Here is a 20,774-nt window from a genome sequence, read left to right as displayed (position 1 = left end):
ATGCCCAGGAATGGGATTGCAGGATCATACGGTAAACCTATTTTCAGTTTTTTAAGGAATCTCTATGCTGTTTTCCACAGTGGCTGCACCAAATTACATTCTACCAAGAGTGTAGGAGGGTTTATTGTCTGTGGGCTTTTTAATGATGGCCATTCTGACTGTATGTCATGATACCTCATTATAGTTTTGATTTGCATTTCTCTGATAATTAGCGATTTTGAGCATCTCTTCATGAGCCTCTTGGCCATCAGTATGTCTTTGTTGGGGAAATGTCTGTTTAGGTCTTCTACCCATTTTTGGATTAGGTTGTTTGTTTGTTTGTTTGTTTCTTTTCGAGTTGTATGAGCTGTTTGTATATTCTGGAACTTAAGCCCTTGTCAGCTGCATTGTATGCAATAATTTTCTCCCAGGTAGATCCCACTTTGAATGGCCAGTTCCTTCTATTACCCCTGTTTCACAGATTTGGGAACCGAGGCTTTGAAAGGGGAAGAATCTTGCCGAAGGCCGCCCAGCTGTTACATGGGGGAGCCACACTTGGGGTGAGGGACTCTGATGTCAGGACTGGAACCACAACACTGTCCTGCAGCCTCAGCCCTGAGCCCACAGTGGATCCCCCAGACACAGATCTCTGGCCCTCGCCCCAGAGTTTCAGATTCACTAGGTCTAGGAAGGGGTCCAAGAATATGCAGGTGCTGCTGCTGCTGCTGCTGGACTGGGGACCACACCTGGAGAATCACTGCTGTGCTGCTTTTCTAGACATTCTTGCTTTAGATGACGCTGCCTCCCAAGAAAAGGATGACACTTGTGGCTTGAATTACACAGACCAGCCACCATGACTTAAATAAGATCACCTGAAAGAGCTGGAAAGTTCCTGGTGTCAAGAGACCCTGGAAGACATGAGCTCCATCCTTGTGTGACCCATGGTGAATTACCTAATCACCCACTTCAATTTTCATTCAGTAAAACTAGTCAAAACCACAGGGAGGTACCACCTCACACCTGTCAGAATGGCTGTCATCAAAAAGTCTACAAGTAACAAATTTTGGAGAGGGTGTGAAGACAAGAGAACCCTCCTACACTGTTAGTGAGAGGGTAATTTGGTTAACCACTGTGTTAAACAGTATAGAGTTTCCTTAAAAAACTGAAAATAGAACTACCATATGATCCAGCAATTCTATTCCTGGATATTTATCCAGAAAAAACCCCAAAGCACTAATTAGAAGAGATATCTGCACCCCCGTGTTCATTGCAGCATTATTTACAATAGCCAAGATATGGAAGCAACCTAAGTGTCCATCAAGAGATAAATGAATAAAGAAAACATGGTGTAGGTATACAGTGGAATATTACTCAGCCATAAAAAAGAATGAAATAATGCCATTTGCGGAAACACAGATAGATCTAGAGAATATGCTAATATGCTAGAGAGTATGCTTACTGACATAAACCAGACAGAAAAAGACAAATACCACATGATATCACTTAGATGTGGAATCTAAAAAAAAAATAATACAATGGAGTATATGGGCAAACAGAAACAGGCTCACAGATATAGAAAACAAACTCATGGTTACCAAAGGGGAGAGGGAAGAGGAGGGGGTAAATTCGGGGTATGGGATTCACAGATACAAACTACTGTGCATAAAATAGATCAGCAACAAGGCTACGTTTTACAGCACAGGGAATTATGGTCATTGTGTCATAATAACTTTGAACGGAGCATAAGCTGTAAAAATACTGAATCACTATGCTGTATACCTGAAACTAATATAATACTGTAAATAAACTCTACTTCAATTTAAGGGGGGAAAAAAAAAGAAAGAATCCAACTTTGTTTGGCTTGTGGGAGTTTAGAGACAAGAGTGAAAAACACCTTTTAGAGTTTCTGGCACTGAAGGTACATTCAGTCGCTGCTCAGGGCTTCAGTCCCATTTTAGCTGGTAGCAAAACAGAAACTGTTGCATAGAAAATGCAGTCTTTGCCTGGTGACATTGTCTCCTTTTATGCCACTCTGGATTCATGTGGACCTGGAATTTGCTGTGCTAAATAAATTACTATGGTGATGGCCTTCCACTTATACCCACACTGTCCTAATGATGCATTGGCAGAGGAAACCCGCCACTTCTGGGTGAGAGAATAAGCCTTTCTATAGACCCGACTTACCCAAGGTGGAGGCACTACTGTTTGCGGAGCCCTGCACCATCCTGCCACACCCATAGTCCCCCACCGCCATTGCTAGCACGCTCAGGCCATTGGAATGGTCCTCCACCCCCATCTTCCCCTCACATCCCACGTCCGGTCTTTCATGACATCTGTTGGTCTAGCCACACGCTGACCCCCTTGCCACCACCTCCCTGGCCACCATGCGTGCCAGACCCCATTATCTTATACCTGAACTCCTGCAGTATCCCCCACAACTGGTCTCCCCTCTTGCCCTTTTGGTCCTCAGTTGTCTATTCTGTTAAAACAGAAGCCAGATAATATCTGTTCTCTCTTCAAACCCCCTGAGTAAAAACAACAAAGTGCGGGCAAGGAGGTGGAGAAGCTGGAACCCTTGTGCACTGCCTGTGGGAGTATAAAATAGTGCAGCTCCTATGGAAAACCAATATGGTGGTCCCTCAAAAAAATTAAACCTTGAATTACCATATGATTCAGCCATTGAACCTCTAGACATACACACAAAGGAACTGAAATCAAGGACTTGAACCGATAGGTGTATACGCGTGTTTATAGCGGCATTATTCACTATAGCCAAAGTGTGGAAATAACCCGGCGTTACCCCATGGAGGAGTAGATAGTCAGTATGGGGTCTCTACACGCAATGGAATGTTAAGAAATCCTGACACATACTACTACATCGATGGACCCTGGGTGAAGACGTTATGCTAAATGAAATAAGCCAGATGCAAAGGAGCAAATAGTATATGGTTCCACTTATATTGGCATTAAAGACTGAATTATTCCCTGCTCTCAAATTCATATGTTGAAGCCCTACCCTCCACTATGACTGTATTTGGATACAGGGCCTTTAAGAAGTCAATTAAGGTCAAATAGGGTCCTAAGGATGGGTCCCAAATCTGATAGGACTGATGTCCTTATAAGAAGAGAAAGGGACACCAGAGATCTCTCTTTGTGCACCCAGAAGGCACAATGAGAAGGTGGCCGTCTACAAACTTGCCAGAGAGCCCTCATCAGAAACCAACCCTGCGGGCACCTGGAGTTTTGACTTCTAGCCTCCAGTATTGTGAGAAAATACATTTGCATGGTTTAAGCCACCCAGTCTGTGGTGTCTTGTTATGGCATATGATAGAATGAGATACTGAGGGTTGTCAGATTCAGAGAGACAGAAGGCAGAATTGTGGTTACCAGGAGCTGGGGGCTGGGAGAATGGGAGCTATTGTTTAAGGGTTATGGAGTTTCAGTTTGGGAAGATGAAAAAGTTCTGGAGATGTGTGGTGGTGATGGTTGTACAACAATGTGAATGTACTTAGAGCCCCTGAACTGTACACTTCAAAATGGTTAGATTACTAAATGTTATGTTATGTGTAGTTTACCACAGTAACACCAAAAGTCACTCTAGTGGTCCCTCGCCACTCAGAATAAAACCCAATGTCCTTCGCTGAGCTCACCTCCACTATTTTCCTGATTTACCTTCCTCCAGCCACAAAGGTCTCCTTCCTCTAGCTTGACTGTGTCCAGTACATTTCTGCCTCGGGGCCTTTGCACTTGCTCTTCTCTCATCTAAGATGCTCTTTCCCCAGATGGCTTCACAGCTCATCCCCTCACTTTCTTCAAGCCATTACTCACTCGTTGCTTCTCTTTAAATTGAAAATCTTATTCCCTTACCCTCAGCATTTCCCTTCTCTCTGCTTCATTTTTCTTCATAGTACATTTCCTCTTCTAAAACACCAACCATTTACTGATATTTCTTTTCCGTATTCTGTTTTTTCTAGCAGAATATAAGCATCACCAGGGCAGGACCTTCCTGTGTTTTGTTTGTTGAGTCTTCCATGCCTAGAGTGAGACTTAGCAAGTGACAGGTGCTGAATGCATATCTTTTGAATAAGTAAATGAATATTATGATTGCTTGTGTATGTGTGTCTGACATTTCCTCTAACTGGGGAGTTTCTTGAGGGTTGAAACTGTGTGTTTTTTTTTTCCACTTCTATTTCCAAAGCAACAAGAAAAAAATTCATGAAAAAGTAGATAGCAATAAATATGGACGAATGGATGGATGATGATGAATGATGGATGGATCGATAATGGATGGATAGTTGGATGGATGATGGATGGATGGATGATAAATGATGGATGAATAGGTGGATGGATGGATGATGAATGAATGGGTGGATGCGTGGAAGGATAAAAAATACACAGTGATGGCTTTGAGTTGAAGGGAGATGGATTTGACTATCCCAAATCTGGAATGGGAGAGAGACAGTAAGTCTGATTAAGGGCAGTCTCTGCTGATATGGACAGAGGTGTCTGGGGGGCATATTATTTTATGAGCCATCAGCTTCTCTTTGTTGTGGCCTCTGAGCCATAGCTTTTGCCTTCACCCCACATCTGCATGTAATAAAGCTTAGTTATGACATCCATATGTCTCTAATGCAAACACCAGGGCATATACTTCTAAAAAGCGCTATAAAGAGCAATGGCTCGAGAAGCAGCCCTTGCGAGCATGAGCTCTTTATTATTTTAAAGGGCATTTCAACGACACTGCTGAATGTTCCCTGGCCATAAGTCTGACTCCTGTCCTTTCCCTCTCTTTTCCCTCCTCTCAGGATATCAAAGCGGACTGCAGTACCTGTGTGGAAATAGAGGACAGAAAGGTAAGTCAGTATTTCTCATCCTTTTGGTTTCAAATGGAACGAGAACTCTGCGACTCAAGCCCAAGTGTTTAAGGCATGCCTTGCTGGACGCTGTCTTGCAAAGGTGACTCACGTGCTGAGCGTAGACACTTGAAGACAATCGTATTTTAAAATGCCTGTTTTTTTTTTCTTTCTTTGCAATCGGTGTGAGATCTGATAACTTCGACGAAGACTGCGTGATGTAACTGAGTGTTACAAAAATTCGCCTTGATTTTTGTCTTAGTCGCTTGCTTCTTGGGAAAGTAGCTCGTCAATCCTTAACTCATTTCACATTTTACTTGACTATCTTTAATGATGATGATATGGAATATGCTGCATATTACACAGAATTGTATACCATTGCATATATTACAGAATGTATAATCATGGGCTTTTCAGGGTGTGTCCTAAAAAAACGGATCTGATCTATACACTTTGGCTTGAAAAAGAGCCTGCCCCGCTTTTCATCATGACCAAGTCATACGAGCAGTGATTTTCTATGTTATAAATGTGGTCATATGATGTCTGGGGGGGGGGCAGCAGAGAAGGGAGGTCATTTCCTACAGATTTTAGAGTTTCCCCCCCATTTATCTTCTCGTTACACTTGGTGTAGTTCTCTTCAGGGAAGGCACCGACAAGACAATTGTTTTGCACTTTAATATTTTCAGTCTCCCTTTATTGGCAAGAGTTCAAAGAAGTTTCCGTGGCAGAGTGGATTTGAGCAGATCAAATTTTACCTTGAATGCCTCGGCTAAAAAGAGGTCAAATGAGTGAATTGAGGGTACCTATCTCCTGGCTACTTTTGACACCCTTCCAAAATTTTGAAAGATGTTCGTCCCTGTAACTGGACCATTATTGTCAAATGTGGTTATTATTTCAAGCAGAGGTTTTCAGCCCTGATTTTGTGATAGCTCGGTCATCTGCTGATGAATAAGGCGGCGAGGACATCTCAAAAACTAAATTTTTAAAGCTCTTAAAGAGAGGGCAGTTGCCATGCAAGATTTTAAGGGCCATTCATCTCATCACTTTGAAAGGAGTAATGAGACAGTGGCTTAAATCCGCACCCTGAGATGTTAGCTTAGTTCCAGTTGTGTGTCGCTCTAGTTTGCAGGCAAAGGTGTTTGTTTCAATGCGTATTTGCGTTCTCTGAGTGTTTACGTGCCGGTGTCCTTGCATGCGTGCATTTTGTGAGTTGGACCCATGGAATTTAGGCTGAAGATGCATCCACAGCCCTTTTTATCTGTTCCCACCAGCTCTGCCATCAGGAATCTGCCGGCAGCCACCCTGCTCCCCGTATCCCAGTAAAAGCCTGTTCCCTGCCCTGCTTCCAGAGTTCAAGGTCTTTTCCCTTCCCTTGGATTTTAAGGGAATTCACAAGTGTGTTTCTGTTTAGATTTTTTCTTTTTGCCTGTTGGTTTTGTTTCACTATCTTTGCCCATAGTGTTTGAAAGATACCGGGAGAACTGAGGCTGTTCAAACAACATCCTTTCTATCATCAACAAGATAAATGGACAACCAGGATACTCTCTGGGCAGCGCAAGGCGGCCACGCAGCTCCGCTCTGCTACCCAGACTGCCTTTGGTTCATATATCATGACGGGAATAATCCCCCAAGTCTGTGGATGCCCTCAGGTGATGACTGGAGGGAAGAAGTCATGTGTGATCATTCTGTACCTAGCTTCAGCTGCTTACAAAAGAGTGACCCAGACACAGGCACACCCAGAGGCATTTCTGTGCGTTGGCATAGGCTGTTGGCTTGAGTCAGACACTTCGAATGGGGCCTCATTTCTAGAGGACTTTCCTGTCTTTTTCTAACCTTGCCCATACACGGCTGATGATCTGTGAATTAACTGAATCTTTGACGGTAATTAACTGGGGATGACTTTTGGCAACACAACCACCACAGTGCCTACTTACAGGAGGACTCCTCTTCCTCTGAATTCTGTTCTGATTGTGTGTGTGTGTGTGTGTGTGTGTGTGTGTGATTCTTACATTGGGGCTGTCGCCTCTCTGGATCTCCTAACGTAGTGGGAAGTGGGAAGGAGGTGTTGGAGGTAGCTCTGCGTATCAGGGTGCCATCTCTTAATGGAAGAGTCAAGATGCAAACCCTAGTCGCCCCAGAGGGCAGTGTCCCCCACCCTCAGTGGGAGAGTGGCCGTCCCACCCTCCGGACAGCGACGCGGCATGAGGTCACGTGGGCAGACAGCTGCCTCAGCTTCTGGACTGCTCTTCCTCCCGTGTCTGGAACACACTCCGGACTTCTGTCACCCCGACGTATAATTATGAAGTGTCACCACTGAAGCGATGACACTTGCTCGTGTATGGGTGTGCGTCCCTCTCCATTCATTCCGAATGCTTCGGGCAAAGTCCGTAATTTGATAAAGTGGAATTGAAGTGACAAGAGATGACAGAGGTGCCAAAATAATAAGTCAGCCTGCCTCTGAAGAGGCAGCCCCTTGGCCTGAGTGGGGTTTTTTATGAAAAACTGAGTGCTCCGAAGGAGAACTGGGAGAGGGTTTTTTTAAAGCTCAGTTTCCTTTAGTTACGGAAGCTGAACGTGGTGTCTGTAGGACGAGACGGCTTCCCAAGAATGACTTCCCTTCGCCTTTTCTCCTTCCCCTTTCCCCTGCCTCCCCCTGCCGGCCTCCCTCCCCGAGTTCTGCATGCAGGGATGTGCTGGTGTGCTCACATCTGTCTGCACCTTTGTGTGTGGCTGGGCATCCTCTCCATGGAAGGATCTTAGACAACACAAGGTCTACAGTTTCCCGTAGCGCCCGCTGGGGTGTCCCGCCGCCACACACCCCGTCAGCATCCCGCCTCATCCCCTGCGCTTCCACTCAGCAGGGCCGCTCACCTTGAGAGGAGCCCTTTCCCCGCCGACTCCTAGACCAGATGTCGTGATGGCAGATCAATGGTGAATTTCAAGAGGTGAAGAGAGCCCTCATCTTAATGAAAAGCCATCAGATCTCTCTTCCTGGTCCCTGCACGGTCAGTCTGGGCTGTGAGGCCACTGAATGAGGGGGGGGTTTTGTTTTGTTTTGCCTTCCATTTCTCTCTTTGTTGGTTTGCTTGTTTGTTTTATTTTAACATCCTCGATGCCTGCTCTCCATCAGCCCTCAGTGAGCTGGCTGGCATTTAGGGAAGCTTGCCCGGTTGTCTGTGGAGGATTTCACGGTGTGGCCTGCTCTGTGGTTTCCATTTCCGTTTCTCTTTTGCTTCCAAGCCCCCGCAGTGAGCAGCAGCCCTGTGACTGGACCGGCTTTTGGATGACTTCCCGGCCGTTTCCTAAAATCCGCCAGGCGATGTCGATGTCACAGGGAGATCTTCCAGGCCGGAAGCACCTTCCTCCCAGAAGTGGGATTGTTTCCTCCCAGGGGCGAATGCAGCAGAGCTCACTGGGATTTAGCAAAGGCGATGTGAGGTCACACCCAGTCCCTCGGGGTCCCTGCACATCTGGCCTTGCAAAACCTCCTGCGTTTGACATCTCCAGGACCCCGGGGTGCTGGTGGGGAGCGGAGGCGTTTAAACTCATTTTTATTTGTGCTGTAAAATCCATCTGAATTTCAATACTATGATGAAGACGGCGGCTCAGGTGGTGAGAGCAGGGGCTGATGGATCAGTCGAGGGGAGAATCTGTCAGGAGGAGACGAGGGCCCATTTGTCAAAGGCTATAAACCCAGACAGGGTTTCCTCTCCTCACTTACGGCCTGGCCTGGTGCGGCGAAACAGTTTCAGATCTGCTATAAAATTGCCTGGAAGGAGTCTGAGTGGTTTTCAAAGTTAAGGCGACTTTCAGGTTGGGTCCGATCGAAGTTGGTGAGTAGGAGGTAGACACTGTGGTGCCGTGGTTAACGCTGCAAGTTGGGAGCTTTTCCTGTTTCGATACTTACCCTGGGCCGGGCATCCTTAAGTGCCGTCGGATACTTACAACAGCTTGTGTCCGACACAGTGTCAGTAGCCCTGTTATACATGGGGTAAAATGGAAGCTCAGACAGGTTAAGTGACTCGCCCAAGATCACTCAAGTTACATTCCAGGCCGGGACTTGAACTCAGAGACTCTTACTTCGGAGGCTGTGTCCTTAGCCGCGATGCTATACTGCCTTACACATGCGTGGAAAGTGAATTATATGTGCAGAATGTGGGATTCACTGTTTCCAACGGATGAGTTTCTGCCTTCACCCGCAGCTGAGTAAATAATCTAGTTTTCAATCTGGGACATCCTTTCAGCCTTGACATTTTATCTTATTTTAAAATTTTATTTATTTTTATTCTTTCTGGTGGCAGAGGGGGTAATTAGGTTTTTATTTACTTATTTTAATGGAGGCACTGGGGATTGAACCCAGGACCCTGTGCACGCTAGGCACGCACTCTACCCCTGAGCTATCCCCTCCCCCCGCCTCGGCATTTTAGCTTGAGCCGATTCACAGTAGAGATTTATCACAGTTTTGTCAAGCCTAAGCCTCTGGTGAGCTGTGGGTGCCCAGCCGGGAGGACCCAGGACATCTTCTGGTCTTGAGGACGAGACACAGTGGCCCCAGAATGCAGTCCTGGCTTCTGTTTCCAACAGACCCAGCTCAGTTTCTAGCTTTTACCTTTCCAACAGCATCTATGCAAAGATGAGAAAATTCCATGCTCAAAACACAGACGTGCACAGAGCGCACTGGTTAAAACCACAGGCTCTGAAGGTGGAAGGTCCTGGGCCTGAATCCCAGTTCTCCCACGTCGAAGCTCCGGGACCTTGGGAGGCCTTCTCACCCCGAATCAGTCTCCATTTGCCCATCTGGAAATTGGGGACAATGAAATCCACTGGAAAAGCTGAGTTTGAGGTATCGACAAGGTAGTATGCAGAGCAGCGTGTTTTAAGCCTGGCACGAACTAAGAGCTCCATCAGCTGCTGCTGCTTTTTTTCTTGTCTTCACACATGTCCACACCCACAGGTGTTCCGTGCCGTTTATAATTAAATTCATTTCAAAAAATGAGTCCCCCAGAAAGTGTTACAGGGGCTCAGGGAAACCGGCAACCAATGGGACCTAGTGGGCTTCAAGGGTATCTTACAGGAGAAGGGATGCTTGGCCTAAGCCAGGAAATAACGAAGTCACCTATCTGCCAGGTCCAGGCAGGACTCGTAAATGACTGAAGGGAGAGAGAGGATGAATGCTGGGCGGTATGGAGGTTGGGGGGCAGCCTTGGACTCAAGGGCAGTGGCTCCACGTGCAGGAGCTGTCCTTCAGCTGCCTGCTGCCATGTGGAGTGTAGGTTCAGTGGTACCATTTACCAAGCCAATCTGGAAATCTGGACGTTAATGTCAAAACCACTAATTTTTAAACACCGTGCAAAGCCAAATAAAATGTATTTGCAGAAAAGATTCAAGATTCAAGGCTTGAGACTTACAAACTGAGTCTCAGTGGATTAGGGAGGGGTCTTGTGTGTGTAATTCCAGGGGTGGTGTCTGTTGAAGGCTCTCTCGGCAGAGGGAACGGCGTGGTCAGTGACACAGGGCAGGCTCAGGGTAGACCCAGGTCCGGCGTGCATGTCCAGGCGTGGCTGGAGGGGAGACTGGTGTGGTGAGTAGGTAGGAGACTGTGGAGGGTTCTCGTCATGCCGATGGATTAGAGCTTTGCATCCATCTCCCTCCCACTGGAAGAGAGAGTCAGACAGGGCAGGTCCTTGTTGGATGAGGCCAGAATTGTATGGAATCAGGGAGGTCGTTGAAACTTTGAGTGACTACCTCAGCCAAAGAGGGAGTCATGAGGGAAGAGGAGGTGGGGCCGGAGCACAGAGATGGAGCCAGAGGCTGGCCCTGCGGAGCGCAGGGATGCAGGATGCGGGTGGCTCTGGCTAGAACAAGCCGACGTCAGCCAGGACTCTGGGAGATCATGGTGCTGGGAGGCCAGCCAGGTGTCCTCTTGCTAAAGGTGTTTGACGAGAGAGGACCACGTTCCCTGCAGGCCAGCACTGCCCACGCGTGAGACTCAGATGTCAGCTGATGGATGAGACGTCTGCAGATCAAATCACTTCATGAAGAAGTGACGGAGTTGTTCTCTGGTCACCTGTTTCTCAGACCTTGGGATTGCATTGGGGAGACATCATTTGGTTGGTTTTGGTTTGTTTTGTTTCTTCTGTAACAAACCTGAAGGCTGGCACATTTGCTAATGTACCTTTTAAACTGAGAGACCCAGAACCCTTGACAAGGAATTCTAATATCTTGCTGTATGTTAGTAACATTGTTTTACTTCTGAATGAGGGTTGCATTCTTTGTATGACAGAGGACACTGCTCTTTCCTTTCACTTCAAAAAACGATTTTCTTTTTAAAAAAGTCTACTTATGATTTTAAAAAATAATCTTAAATCTAGTAAGAACGAAACAATCGAGTTAATGTCATGAAAATCAGATTCATGTAGAAAATTCGTGCAAATGGATTGCAAATCACAGGTGTTTAGGAAGCACTGTTTTCTAATGGTGGGTTTGCAATCAGGGAAGATGCTCGGGTTTGCATTTGGGAAGTTTCAAAGTCTACGTGCATACAAGGGTGACCAGAAGAGGGCCAGGATGAAATTAGAAGTCCAGGCTAGAGTGTAGACAGGAGGGCACCGGTCTGAACTACAGCCACCCAGGAGATGGAGAGGAAGGTCTGGATTTTCGAGTGAGTTAATCAGCCCTACCCACGTGGTTTGGTGGCTCTGACCACGGGGTCATGGACAGCTTCATCCAGGAACATGTCAGAGACTGCTTAGCTTAAGTACCTGTGTGCAGCTGGCTGCCATGAGGAGTGAGGGAGTTGATCAACGTGGACAATAAATTAATCTCCTGGATTTCAGAGGCTTAGGTGCCAGTGAGGTTGAAAATGAGCACAGAGCAGTCACCAGGGCTGCTTTTCTATTAGCACTGCTCTCTTGCTGTGGGGATGGGAGTGGATTAGTCCTCGGGGCTCTGACAGGCAGAACAAAGACAGAGAAGGCTCACTCCTTACCCAGAGGGGCTCTCCCAGAATGGGAACCATTCACGGACAAGTTTCTCATTAAAGACTGAAATGAGATACTTAAGGCAGACGAGGGCAGAGCCTGCAGTGAGCACCATTTGATGAGACGAACAGAATGCATCTGGGGATTGGATTTCTTTCCTGCTCCAGATGTCCTTTGTTGAAGGCTGATTGTGTGTACGCATTACGTGGGAAGAGGCTGCAAGATTCCCAAACACTGTGGAAATGAAAATTAAAGCATCCCGGAGGAATGATATTTGAGTTGCAATTGATGGGGGACAAAAAGGGTAGAGGCTCCCTGGCAGGGTGCAGAGAGGAGAGTCTGGAGAAAGAAACTTTCAGGACTCTGGAACTGAACAGAGTTTTGTGGCTTAAGATGAGGCTGAAAAGTAGAAAAGGGTCAGGTCATCCAGAGCCTTACAAGCATGGGGAATGTTTGTCCTTTATCCTAGAATGATGTATCTCCTTTATCTGGAATGTGATCGGAGCATGTGAAATGATCAGATACATAGAGACAACGTCAGTGCCTTGTGGGGTCTATACTTGATCATAGCTTATGCCTGACGGCTAAGACCTCCGATGGTCCCCCCCAGCCCCACTGTCTCTGGTCACAGAGTGGGGCAGAGTTCTCGTACACCAGCAAAGACTTGACCTGCATTGCTTGGCTTTTCTGTTGTGCCCCCCCCCCAATTCTACATCTCATGCCAATTCCTCAAGACTGTGCATCTTCTTTAGATGATGAACTCTCATTCCTGTTGGGCAAGGTTCTCATTCCCAGTGTGTTCACAGCCACCCGCCAGCCTGTGGTTTGTCTGTGGTTAATGCTAACTCTTGCTCCTGCCATCTCCAGCCAAAGGATGGAGCCATTCAGCACAGGCAGAGCCACTCACATCTGGGGACCTGACTCAGCTCCTGTGCTCAGCGTGGGTTTGTGGCTGAGATCTGGGTGAGACTTGGTGTGTCCACCACAGGTAGACCCCACCCTATCCTTGCCCTCTGCTGGGAAGCATAGGAGAAAGCTAAATGTACAGCCACCACCTTCAGTTTTACGTGAACTTAGGGACTAGCCAAGTGGAGGGATGATAAGTCCAGTGTCTGGGATTGTGTGTTCAGAACCTCAGAGAGAAGGGGATGGAAGTCAACGCTGGAGAATAACCTTCACCCATTGCCCCCCAAATGGTGGATATGGGTTGCTACCAAGAAATCCTCCACATTTTTGTTCACATCTACGTAATTTGCTTCAAAAGACAATGTTGTATGGTGGAAAAGAGTTTTGGATTCCAACAGATCCTAGTTCTGTTCTTTACTAGCTGTGAGATCTCAGAAAAGTCACATTAGCTTTCTGGTCCACAGTCACACCATCTGTCAAATGGGGATAGGTCAGGCATCCATGTGTTATTTTTGCAGGCTGTATTAGTCGGGACGTATTCCACTGCATGATAGAAAACCAAATTGGACTAGCTTGAGGGAAAAAAAAAGACAGTTCTGAGATCAAATGACAGTAAAATTGGGCTATCTTCTGGTCGAACTTAAAATTCAGATGAGATGACCACGGAAAGAGAAAGCGTCTTTCCCTATGGTTTTGGCACATTTCCGGAGGGTGAGTGACACACACTGGCTTCACCCCAGTCACTTCGCTGTGGGAAGCGGTCTCTGCTTGCCTGTCTGCCTCCACCCACAACCGGGAGTGGGAGGAGCCCCACTGGAACCACTTAAAAAAGGAGAATAAAGAAAACCTTTTTTATTTCAGAAGAGGAAATGGGTAGTAATGATTGCACCTCACATGTGTGGAACCCTGACTGTATGCCAGACATAGTTTTGGGTGCATCCTATGATTGAATCCTTACAGAGATCCTTTAAGATACTACAATATTGATCCCTGTTTTGCAGACACGAAAACTGAGGGAAGGAGGAGTTAACTAACGTGCCTGAGATCAGCCAGGCAGTCAGTATAGGATGGGCTTCAAACCCAGGTGGTCTGCTTTTGATCCTGAACCCTGAGGCCGTGCCACCTCTTTGGAGGCTGCTGCACAGGGGAAAAAGCAAACCAAAAAAACAAAAACAAAAACAAACCCAGCTCCTGAATGCACCATGGGCTCAGCGCCTGGCTCACAAGGAAATGATGGCTCTATTTATGAGAATTATTGGTGCAGAGCACTCGACGGAACAGAAATAGCCCGGGCCGTTGCCAAATGACATTCTGTGGTGCATCTCCTACACGTAATTTCCCCTTAATAACTCATCCTAAGGTATTATCCCGAGGTCCTCAATGAGTCTGCTCTTCAGAGTGATCAGAATACTCGTGGGTCCAGTTACTGCCTCACCTCCCTGCAGGACTGAGGGTTATTTTTGCAGACAAGAGCTTCTGAACTCCAGGAGGGGTCTCTGTGCCTGCCTTTTCTATTTTACCTGCAGGTTAACTGATGCTTTCTCTCTTATTGAACTTTGAAAATGAGATGTGAGTCATACTTTCCCTCTTTCCTTTATTTTAGGAAAATTTGAAGATGGTGGTGGAGGGGGAAGGCATGTTAAAAACTGGGAGAGCTGCTCAAATGGATGTGGTGTGCAGTTAAATTAGTCTCTGATGGTCTGGCAACCCAGATGACAGATGAGGAGGGGTTCTGGGGACACTGAGCAGTACCCTGAGCAAAGACGTAACACAGTGAGTGCCATGGAAAGCTATTGAGTGGATCCGGCCATGTGTCTGTTACACCCTCTTGTCAGCCTTGAAGTTGGCTTTGGGAAGCTCGTTTAAAGAATCACAGGTGTGACAGACTGGCTGAGAGCTTCAGCGCCTGGGTTTGGACCCTAGCTTGGCCACTTCCTCGTTATGTCACCTCTCAGATGCTCCAAGTTGTCATCTAAAATGGATAGAATAAGAGTAGCTACTTTCTGGGATCGCCATGGGACTCAATGAGCTTGTGTACTTGGGGAACAGAGCATCCTGGCTGGGTGCTGGGTACACCTTCAATGAAAGCAAGCGACCTTAGTGTTGTATCCTTATGTTTGCTTTCCTCCTACTCTTTCTTAATCCTCATCTCAGTTTCCTAGATCTCTGGTGGGACCAGAGAAGTTACATCTAGGAGCAGGTATGTAAGTAGCAAAGCTTAGCCTGAAGACCAGGTCCCCAGTTTCAAGTGTAGGGTTTTGTATGTCCTGCAGGTACTTATCAATCTGGGTCAGGGCACATGGAGAGAGTTGGAAAGCCTCATGAAAGGTGTAGGCCTGTGACTAGAAACGATTGAATCTCTGATGTCAACTCAGATTGATTGATCGTGGCTGCATGAGGAGTCTGAGCTGTGGGTTCTACCAGAAAGGGTGCGTGATTGATTAGTGATGCCTGCCAAAGGTGAAGGAGTGGGAGTTACAGCACGTGTGCCAGGAGTAGACTGTGCCTGGCCCGGAATTTGGCAACTGGTGAGTGAAACAAACCCCATTGCTCCGTATTGAAGCCCAAAGATGAAGAGAAGCAGACGCCTCATGCTTCTGTGAGATTCATTCCTCGGTCTTCACTTTTGAGAAGACCCGTTTCTCCTGATATATGATAGATTTGCAGTCTATCAAGGCATGGGCACGTTTATAAATAGTACATGCCTTGATAAACCATTTCACATATAAGAGCTTTGTATCAGGCGTGTGTAACCACACTTTCCTTGGCCCTTAAGAAGCCTACTCTGTTGATGACGTTTGGGTGGTCGTTTAACCTGACTTCAGCCTCGGATGGGGGAGGGTTATGCTTTCGATACTTTGATTTTAAGAGAGTGATTTGTCTCTAATATTTGTCATCTCCTTGCAATTGTGTATTCATCGCAGCTGAATCGCTTCCATTTTAATACCATTCATTAAAGCTATTATTTTCGTTTGTCATTTACTTAACAGAAGCAAGTCTGCTCTTCTTTGTGTAATTTTTAGTGATACATCTTTCTTTAAACTCTGAATTAAAATGCATTTAGGAAGCGCTTAATTAAGTGCAGATTCTCTTTCCTAGGATATTTCTGTCATCTCTTCTCAAAAAAAAAAAAATAGCCATCGGCTTTTTGTGTGTGTGTGTGATGAGCGGAGTGAGTGTTAATTAATTCTTTCTCTTCAGTTGGTGTGTTTTATTATCTCCCTTCTTGATACGTGATTGGGCGACTCTGTACTTTAGATAGCAGGCATGCCCTGTCCAGACGTGATTTATTTTACCCCAGCACTTTTGCACAGTTCAGCTGAAATTTGCTTCGTGTTCATCAAGGTCAGAAAACCCAGGGATTATGCCATCCATCTCAGCAGCCAGAGGGGCTGAAATAATTTGTGGTGGTACTTGGAGCAACAGCAACAGAATTCAAGAGTGGGATGGGGAAGACACGCATGCACGTGTGCACACACACGTGCCCAAGCCCTTGCACACTTTATATGGTGTTCTGACCATTTTACTAGGGTTGTGGGTTTGTTTTTGGTTTTTTTGCCAATTATAGATTAGAATTTGTTTTTGCATAAAGTCATCACAAATGCAGTATCGTTTACAGTGGCCAGGGCAGACTCAAAGCTGTCAGCATCTGCAGGTCGGCCAGAGGTTTTTCCGATTTTCTTTTGAACCAAAAGGTTTCCTGGGTGGATTGGAAGACAGATCCTTGAAGACAGAACACATCTCAGGCTCAAGATGTTCTGGCTTTTGGTTAAGGGGGCAAATGTCTGGAAGCAAATTGTCCTCATGAACCAGGCTCACAGGGTCTGACTCGGCCAGGGAGGTTGGCAGCTTTTCTTAGTCATCTGAGCCAGTTAAACAACTATTTTCCGTGGTACAGAGAGAATGAAGTCTAAGGAGTCATTGTAAACTTTCAGTGCATCTCTGCATCCCCCTCAAAATAGCACCCTGACTTGCAATATGGAAAAAAATTAAGAGTTTTTAATTTGATCTATTCACGTTGAGTTTTTCTGTTGATCTAATTCATCAGTTCATAAATGGACAAAGGTTCATTTTACCCCTGTGAGAGGAGCGTTTTCCTGGGGGAAGTCATGAAAGCTAAGAGCAATCATTGAGGCGTTAACAGAAAATTCCCACAAAGGAGATCACAGAGCAAACAAACACATGGTAAACACCTGTCCTCGATCCCTATGTGAAAATGCACATTAAAGCCCCTGTGAGACGCTGTTTCCTACCTACTCAGCGGCGTGACGTAGGAATATTGCGTCTTCCCGTAGAGGTGAGGTTGCTGTGCAACTGACTTCCTCATTCCTTTTTAAAGCACAATACGTATTATTATCATTACTATCATTTTTTAATTGAAGTATAGTAAGTTTACAATGTGTCAGTTTCTGGTGTACAGCATCATATTTCAGTTATACCTGTACATACATATATTCCTTTTCATATTCTTTTCCATTGTAGGTTCCTATAAGATACTGAATATACCTCCCTGTGCTACACAGTGTACACTTATTATCTATTTTATATTTAGTAGTGTCAGGAAATCTCCAGCTCCTGACTCATGCTTTCTCCCCTCTTTCCTCCCTGGTAACTGTAAGCTTCTTTTCTATGTGTATGAATCTGTTTCTGTTTTGTAAATAAGTTTCTTTGTGTCTTTTTTTTTTTAAGATTCCACATATAAGCAATATCATATGCTATTTTTCTTTCTCTTTCTGGCTTACTTCCCTTAGAATGACAATCTCCAGGTCCATCCATGTTCCTGCAAATGGCATTAATTTATTCTTTCTTATGGCTGAGTAGTATTCATATATATATGTGTGTGTATGTATGTGTGTGTGTGTATATATATACATACACACACCACAACTTCTTCTCCAGTCATCTGTGGATGGACATTTAGGTTGCTTCCATGTCTTGGCTATTGTAAATAGTGCTGCTGTGAACATTGGGGTGCGTGTATTCATTCTTTACTGGCTGTGCTGCAATTTGGCAGAAATCATTTAAGAATCAGAGTACCCATGCGTATGAACAAGCATGCAGGTTGCCATGTGGGGCCTCCTTGCTCATGACTTACTCTTGACCACTGAGACCGCTGGCAGGTCATCCCTGGTCCCAACTCAGTGGAAACAAAACCCACCATTGTTCTCTTGCTTGCAACATTGAACGATTGGAAACAACCTAAATGTCTAATCTTAAGGGGATGGCTTACGATACTGAGTGTACAACAGGATGGAGTATCACACAGCCATTAACAACGATTGCCATGCTTGTGTCTCTGTCCCTGGCATCACGATAGATGTAACGTTGAATGAAACACATCCTGTAAGGTAAGCATGAGCTTCTGATCATGATCATGTATGAAACGGGTATGAGAGAAAAAGAAATAGTGATTTGTTTTCATATTCACATGTAATTTCCTGAGTTTACGGTCTGGGAATTAGGAAGAAAGTCACTATGATGGTTAACTTTACATGTCAAGTTGACCGGCCACGGGATGCCCTGATTAAACATTATTTCTCGGTGTTTCTATGAGGGTGTTTCCAGGTAAGATTAGCACTTGAATCAGTAGACTCAGGAGTTTAATCCCTCCCGTGTATGTGGGCATCATCCAGTATGATAGGGACTGACGAGGACACAGGAGAAAGTTGGCTTTTTTTTTTTTTCTGCCTTACTCTTTGAACTGGGACTTGTCATCTCATCTTCTACTGCCCTTAGTCTGGAATTTACATCATCAGCTCCTCTGCTTCTCACATAGGTAGATAGATAGGTAGATGGATAAAATATTTCCCTATTATTTACATATATCCATATATATAGTATCTATCTGTCTAGCTTCCTGCCCACCCACCTGCCCACCTACCTATGCACCTACGTACCTACACTGTTGGTTCTGTTTCTTTGCAGAACCCTGACCAATGCAGTCGTAATGGAAGGATTGGAGGGGGTCCACCAGAGCATAGGATGGGGCACAGGACTGAGTTTGGATATGACCCTTAACCTTTCTGTATCTCAGATTCCTCTCTTGAAAAGAAAATGATCATGAAAACACTTACTTCTTACGGTTATTGTGAACCTTCTCCATAATGTGTCTCAATGACCAGTTTCCAGTTCCCGGTACCTAGTAACCACTCAGTGTGTGGTTGTTCATAGCAGGCACATGACTGAAAGCTGTAAAAGCAGAGATCATGATACATGGTCAGTATTCCTATCGGAAATTAGAATTTCACAGATGAAAAGAATCTTCAAACAAGACACATCATCTGTAATGTAGTACGTGTCTCAACTGAAACAGTGCCATGTTCTCCACAGGTGGGAGATGATCTATGTCTGTTGTTTAAGGTCACCCGGATTGTGGTGATTTGTTACAGAAGCCCTAAGGAAATAATACACTCCCACATCTGAAAACCCAAGGGGGTCTGGCTTCAGGCTTGACTGGATCCAGGGGCTCATAACATGCCCTCAGGAGTACACCTGTCTCCAACTCTGGGTTCTCTTTATCTTGGAGTCGACTTAATTTCAGGCAGGCTCTTCCCAAGTGGAGTAAAATGGCCCCAGAAGATGAATTCCAGGCTTACCTTTGACTAATTCAGTATTGAAGCCCTAGGCTCAGTCACGGTTGGGTCCGTGTCCCTTACTGAACCAGTTCCTGCTGCCACAGGCATGGGGCGCTGTCTTTGGCTGTGGCCTGAGGCCCGTGTGTATCCCTGGAACTTGGGCTGAGTGTCAGCTCCACGTGGTCTCCAAGGGAAATGGGAGAGCAGGTGTTCCCCTAAGGAAAAGAGGTCCCCCAAAGGAAACCTGAAAAGAGGCAAGTTGGAGAGGGAACAGAAGTAGAAGACAAGACTCTGCATGCAGGAGAACACACACACACACGGCTCCTTCCTTCCGTCAACTGGGATCATGTTGAGGGCCACGAGTGCAGGCAGGAAGGTTCCGTGACACCGGTTGCATATGTAGGCTTGAGAGGGGAATGAAGAGGGAAGAATTACGGTTACTGGGAGTTCCGAGGGAGGCTTGCCAGGATCGGGAAGGTTCCGGGAGAAGGTGGATTGGAGACAGAATACCATCCCGCCCTCCTACAGATTCTGGAAAGTCTGAGCACTTTCTCTCTTACCACTTTAGCATCGACCCCAGATGGGTCCCAGCCCACGGGAAGCTCGCAGCAGTAATAGAGGTGTCGTGACCACCCAGAGAGAAGGGGAACAGGGCTTGGACTTGGACGGACGTCCTTGGGGATGAGAGGGCCTGGATTTCTTTCATCGGCGTTCCCAACCAAGAAAGCAGACAGACACTTTGTTTTCAGATGATGAAATGGAATTCCAGAAATAGTAAATGAAGGTCCCAAGCTCTCACAGTGAGTAGGCAACAGGGCTACTAGTTAGACCCTAGGTTCACAGAGCCCCAGAGGCCATTCATTTCTCAGCTACTCCCAGCTGCCGTGAAATTAAGGGCGGCCAACAACTTGACAGTCATTAAGACCCTATTGTTGCACTTGTTACCGCTATAAACACAAATATGGATAAAGACGTAGACCCGTGTGGCATGTTTCTACAGAGACTAGATCTTAATTTTGTTACTATGTAAGTTCAAAATGGACTTATTGCCCCAAAAGGCTACCTACATCAAAAGATCCAAAAAAGAAAAAGTTTTAAATATCCGGCATAAATTAAGTGTTCCATATCAAAAACGTCAGGGAGCTAGATTAAATAAAAATTAAGCCCGGAAGCGGAGTAATGACCCAGTGGTTCATTACAGCCTCACATTTTCAATCAAAGATAAAATCTCATTAAAAGTATATCTTTGATTAGGGAACCAGTTTGGACTGGTCCAAAGTTGGATTGCTTTATCCGTAGACATATGAGCCGTGAAATCCTTTTCCTCTCTTTCCTAACTTTAAAGACACAGAACTATTTATCTCCTGACATCGTTATAAAGGTTATTAACATAGAGGAGAACTGAACAGAGATGGTAAAGCTTTTAAAATATCTACCAGTGACTTCTACTTTGTAAAATTAAAGGGCCTTGTTTTACGATC

General features: G+C 45.7%; 1 protein-coding gene across 2 annotated transcripts in view; it reads left to right on the top strand.

Moving 5' to 3' along the window:
• Positions 1 to 20,774, top strand: part of RBFOX1 (RNA binding fox-1 homolog 1) — a 1,384,890-nt gene that overhangs the window by 508,576 nt on the left and 855,540 nt on the right. For both annotated transcript variants that reach the window (XM_072942257.1, XM_072942259.1), the window contains one exon: positions 4,785 to 4,832. In XM_072942257.1, the coding sequence (XP_072798358.1) occupies positions 4,785 to 4,832 (48 nt within the window). The remainder of the gene's footprint in view (positions 1 to 4,784; positions 4,833 to 20,774) is intronic.

The sequence above is a fragment of the Vicugna pacos genome, chromosome 18, assembly GCF_048564905.1.
Source record: "Vicugna pacos chromosome 18, VicPac4, whole genome shotgun sequence".
Classification (NCBI taxonomy): Eukaryota; Metazoa; Chordata; class Mammalia; order Artiodactyla; family Camelidae; genus Vicugna; species Vicugna pacos.
The sequence above is the reverse complement of the archived record's forward strand: the minus strand, read 5'-3'. Positions and strand labels throughout refer to the sequence as shown.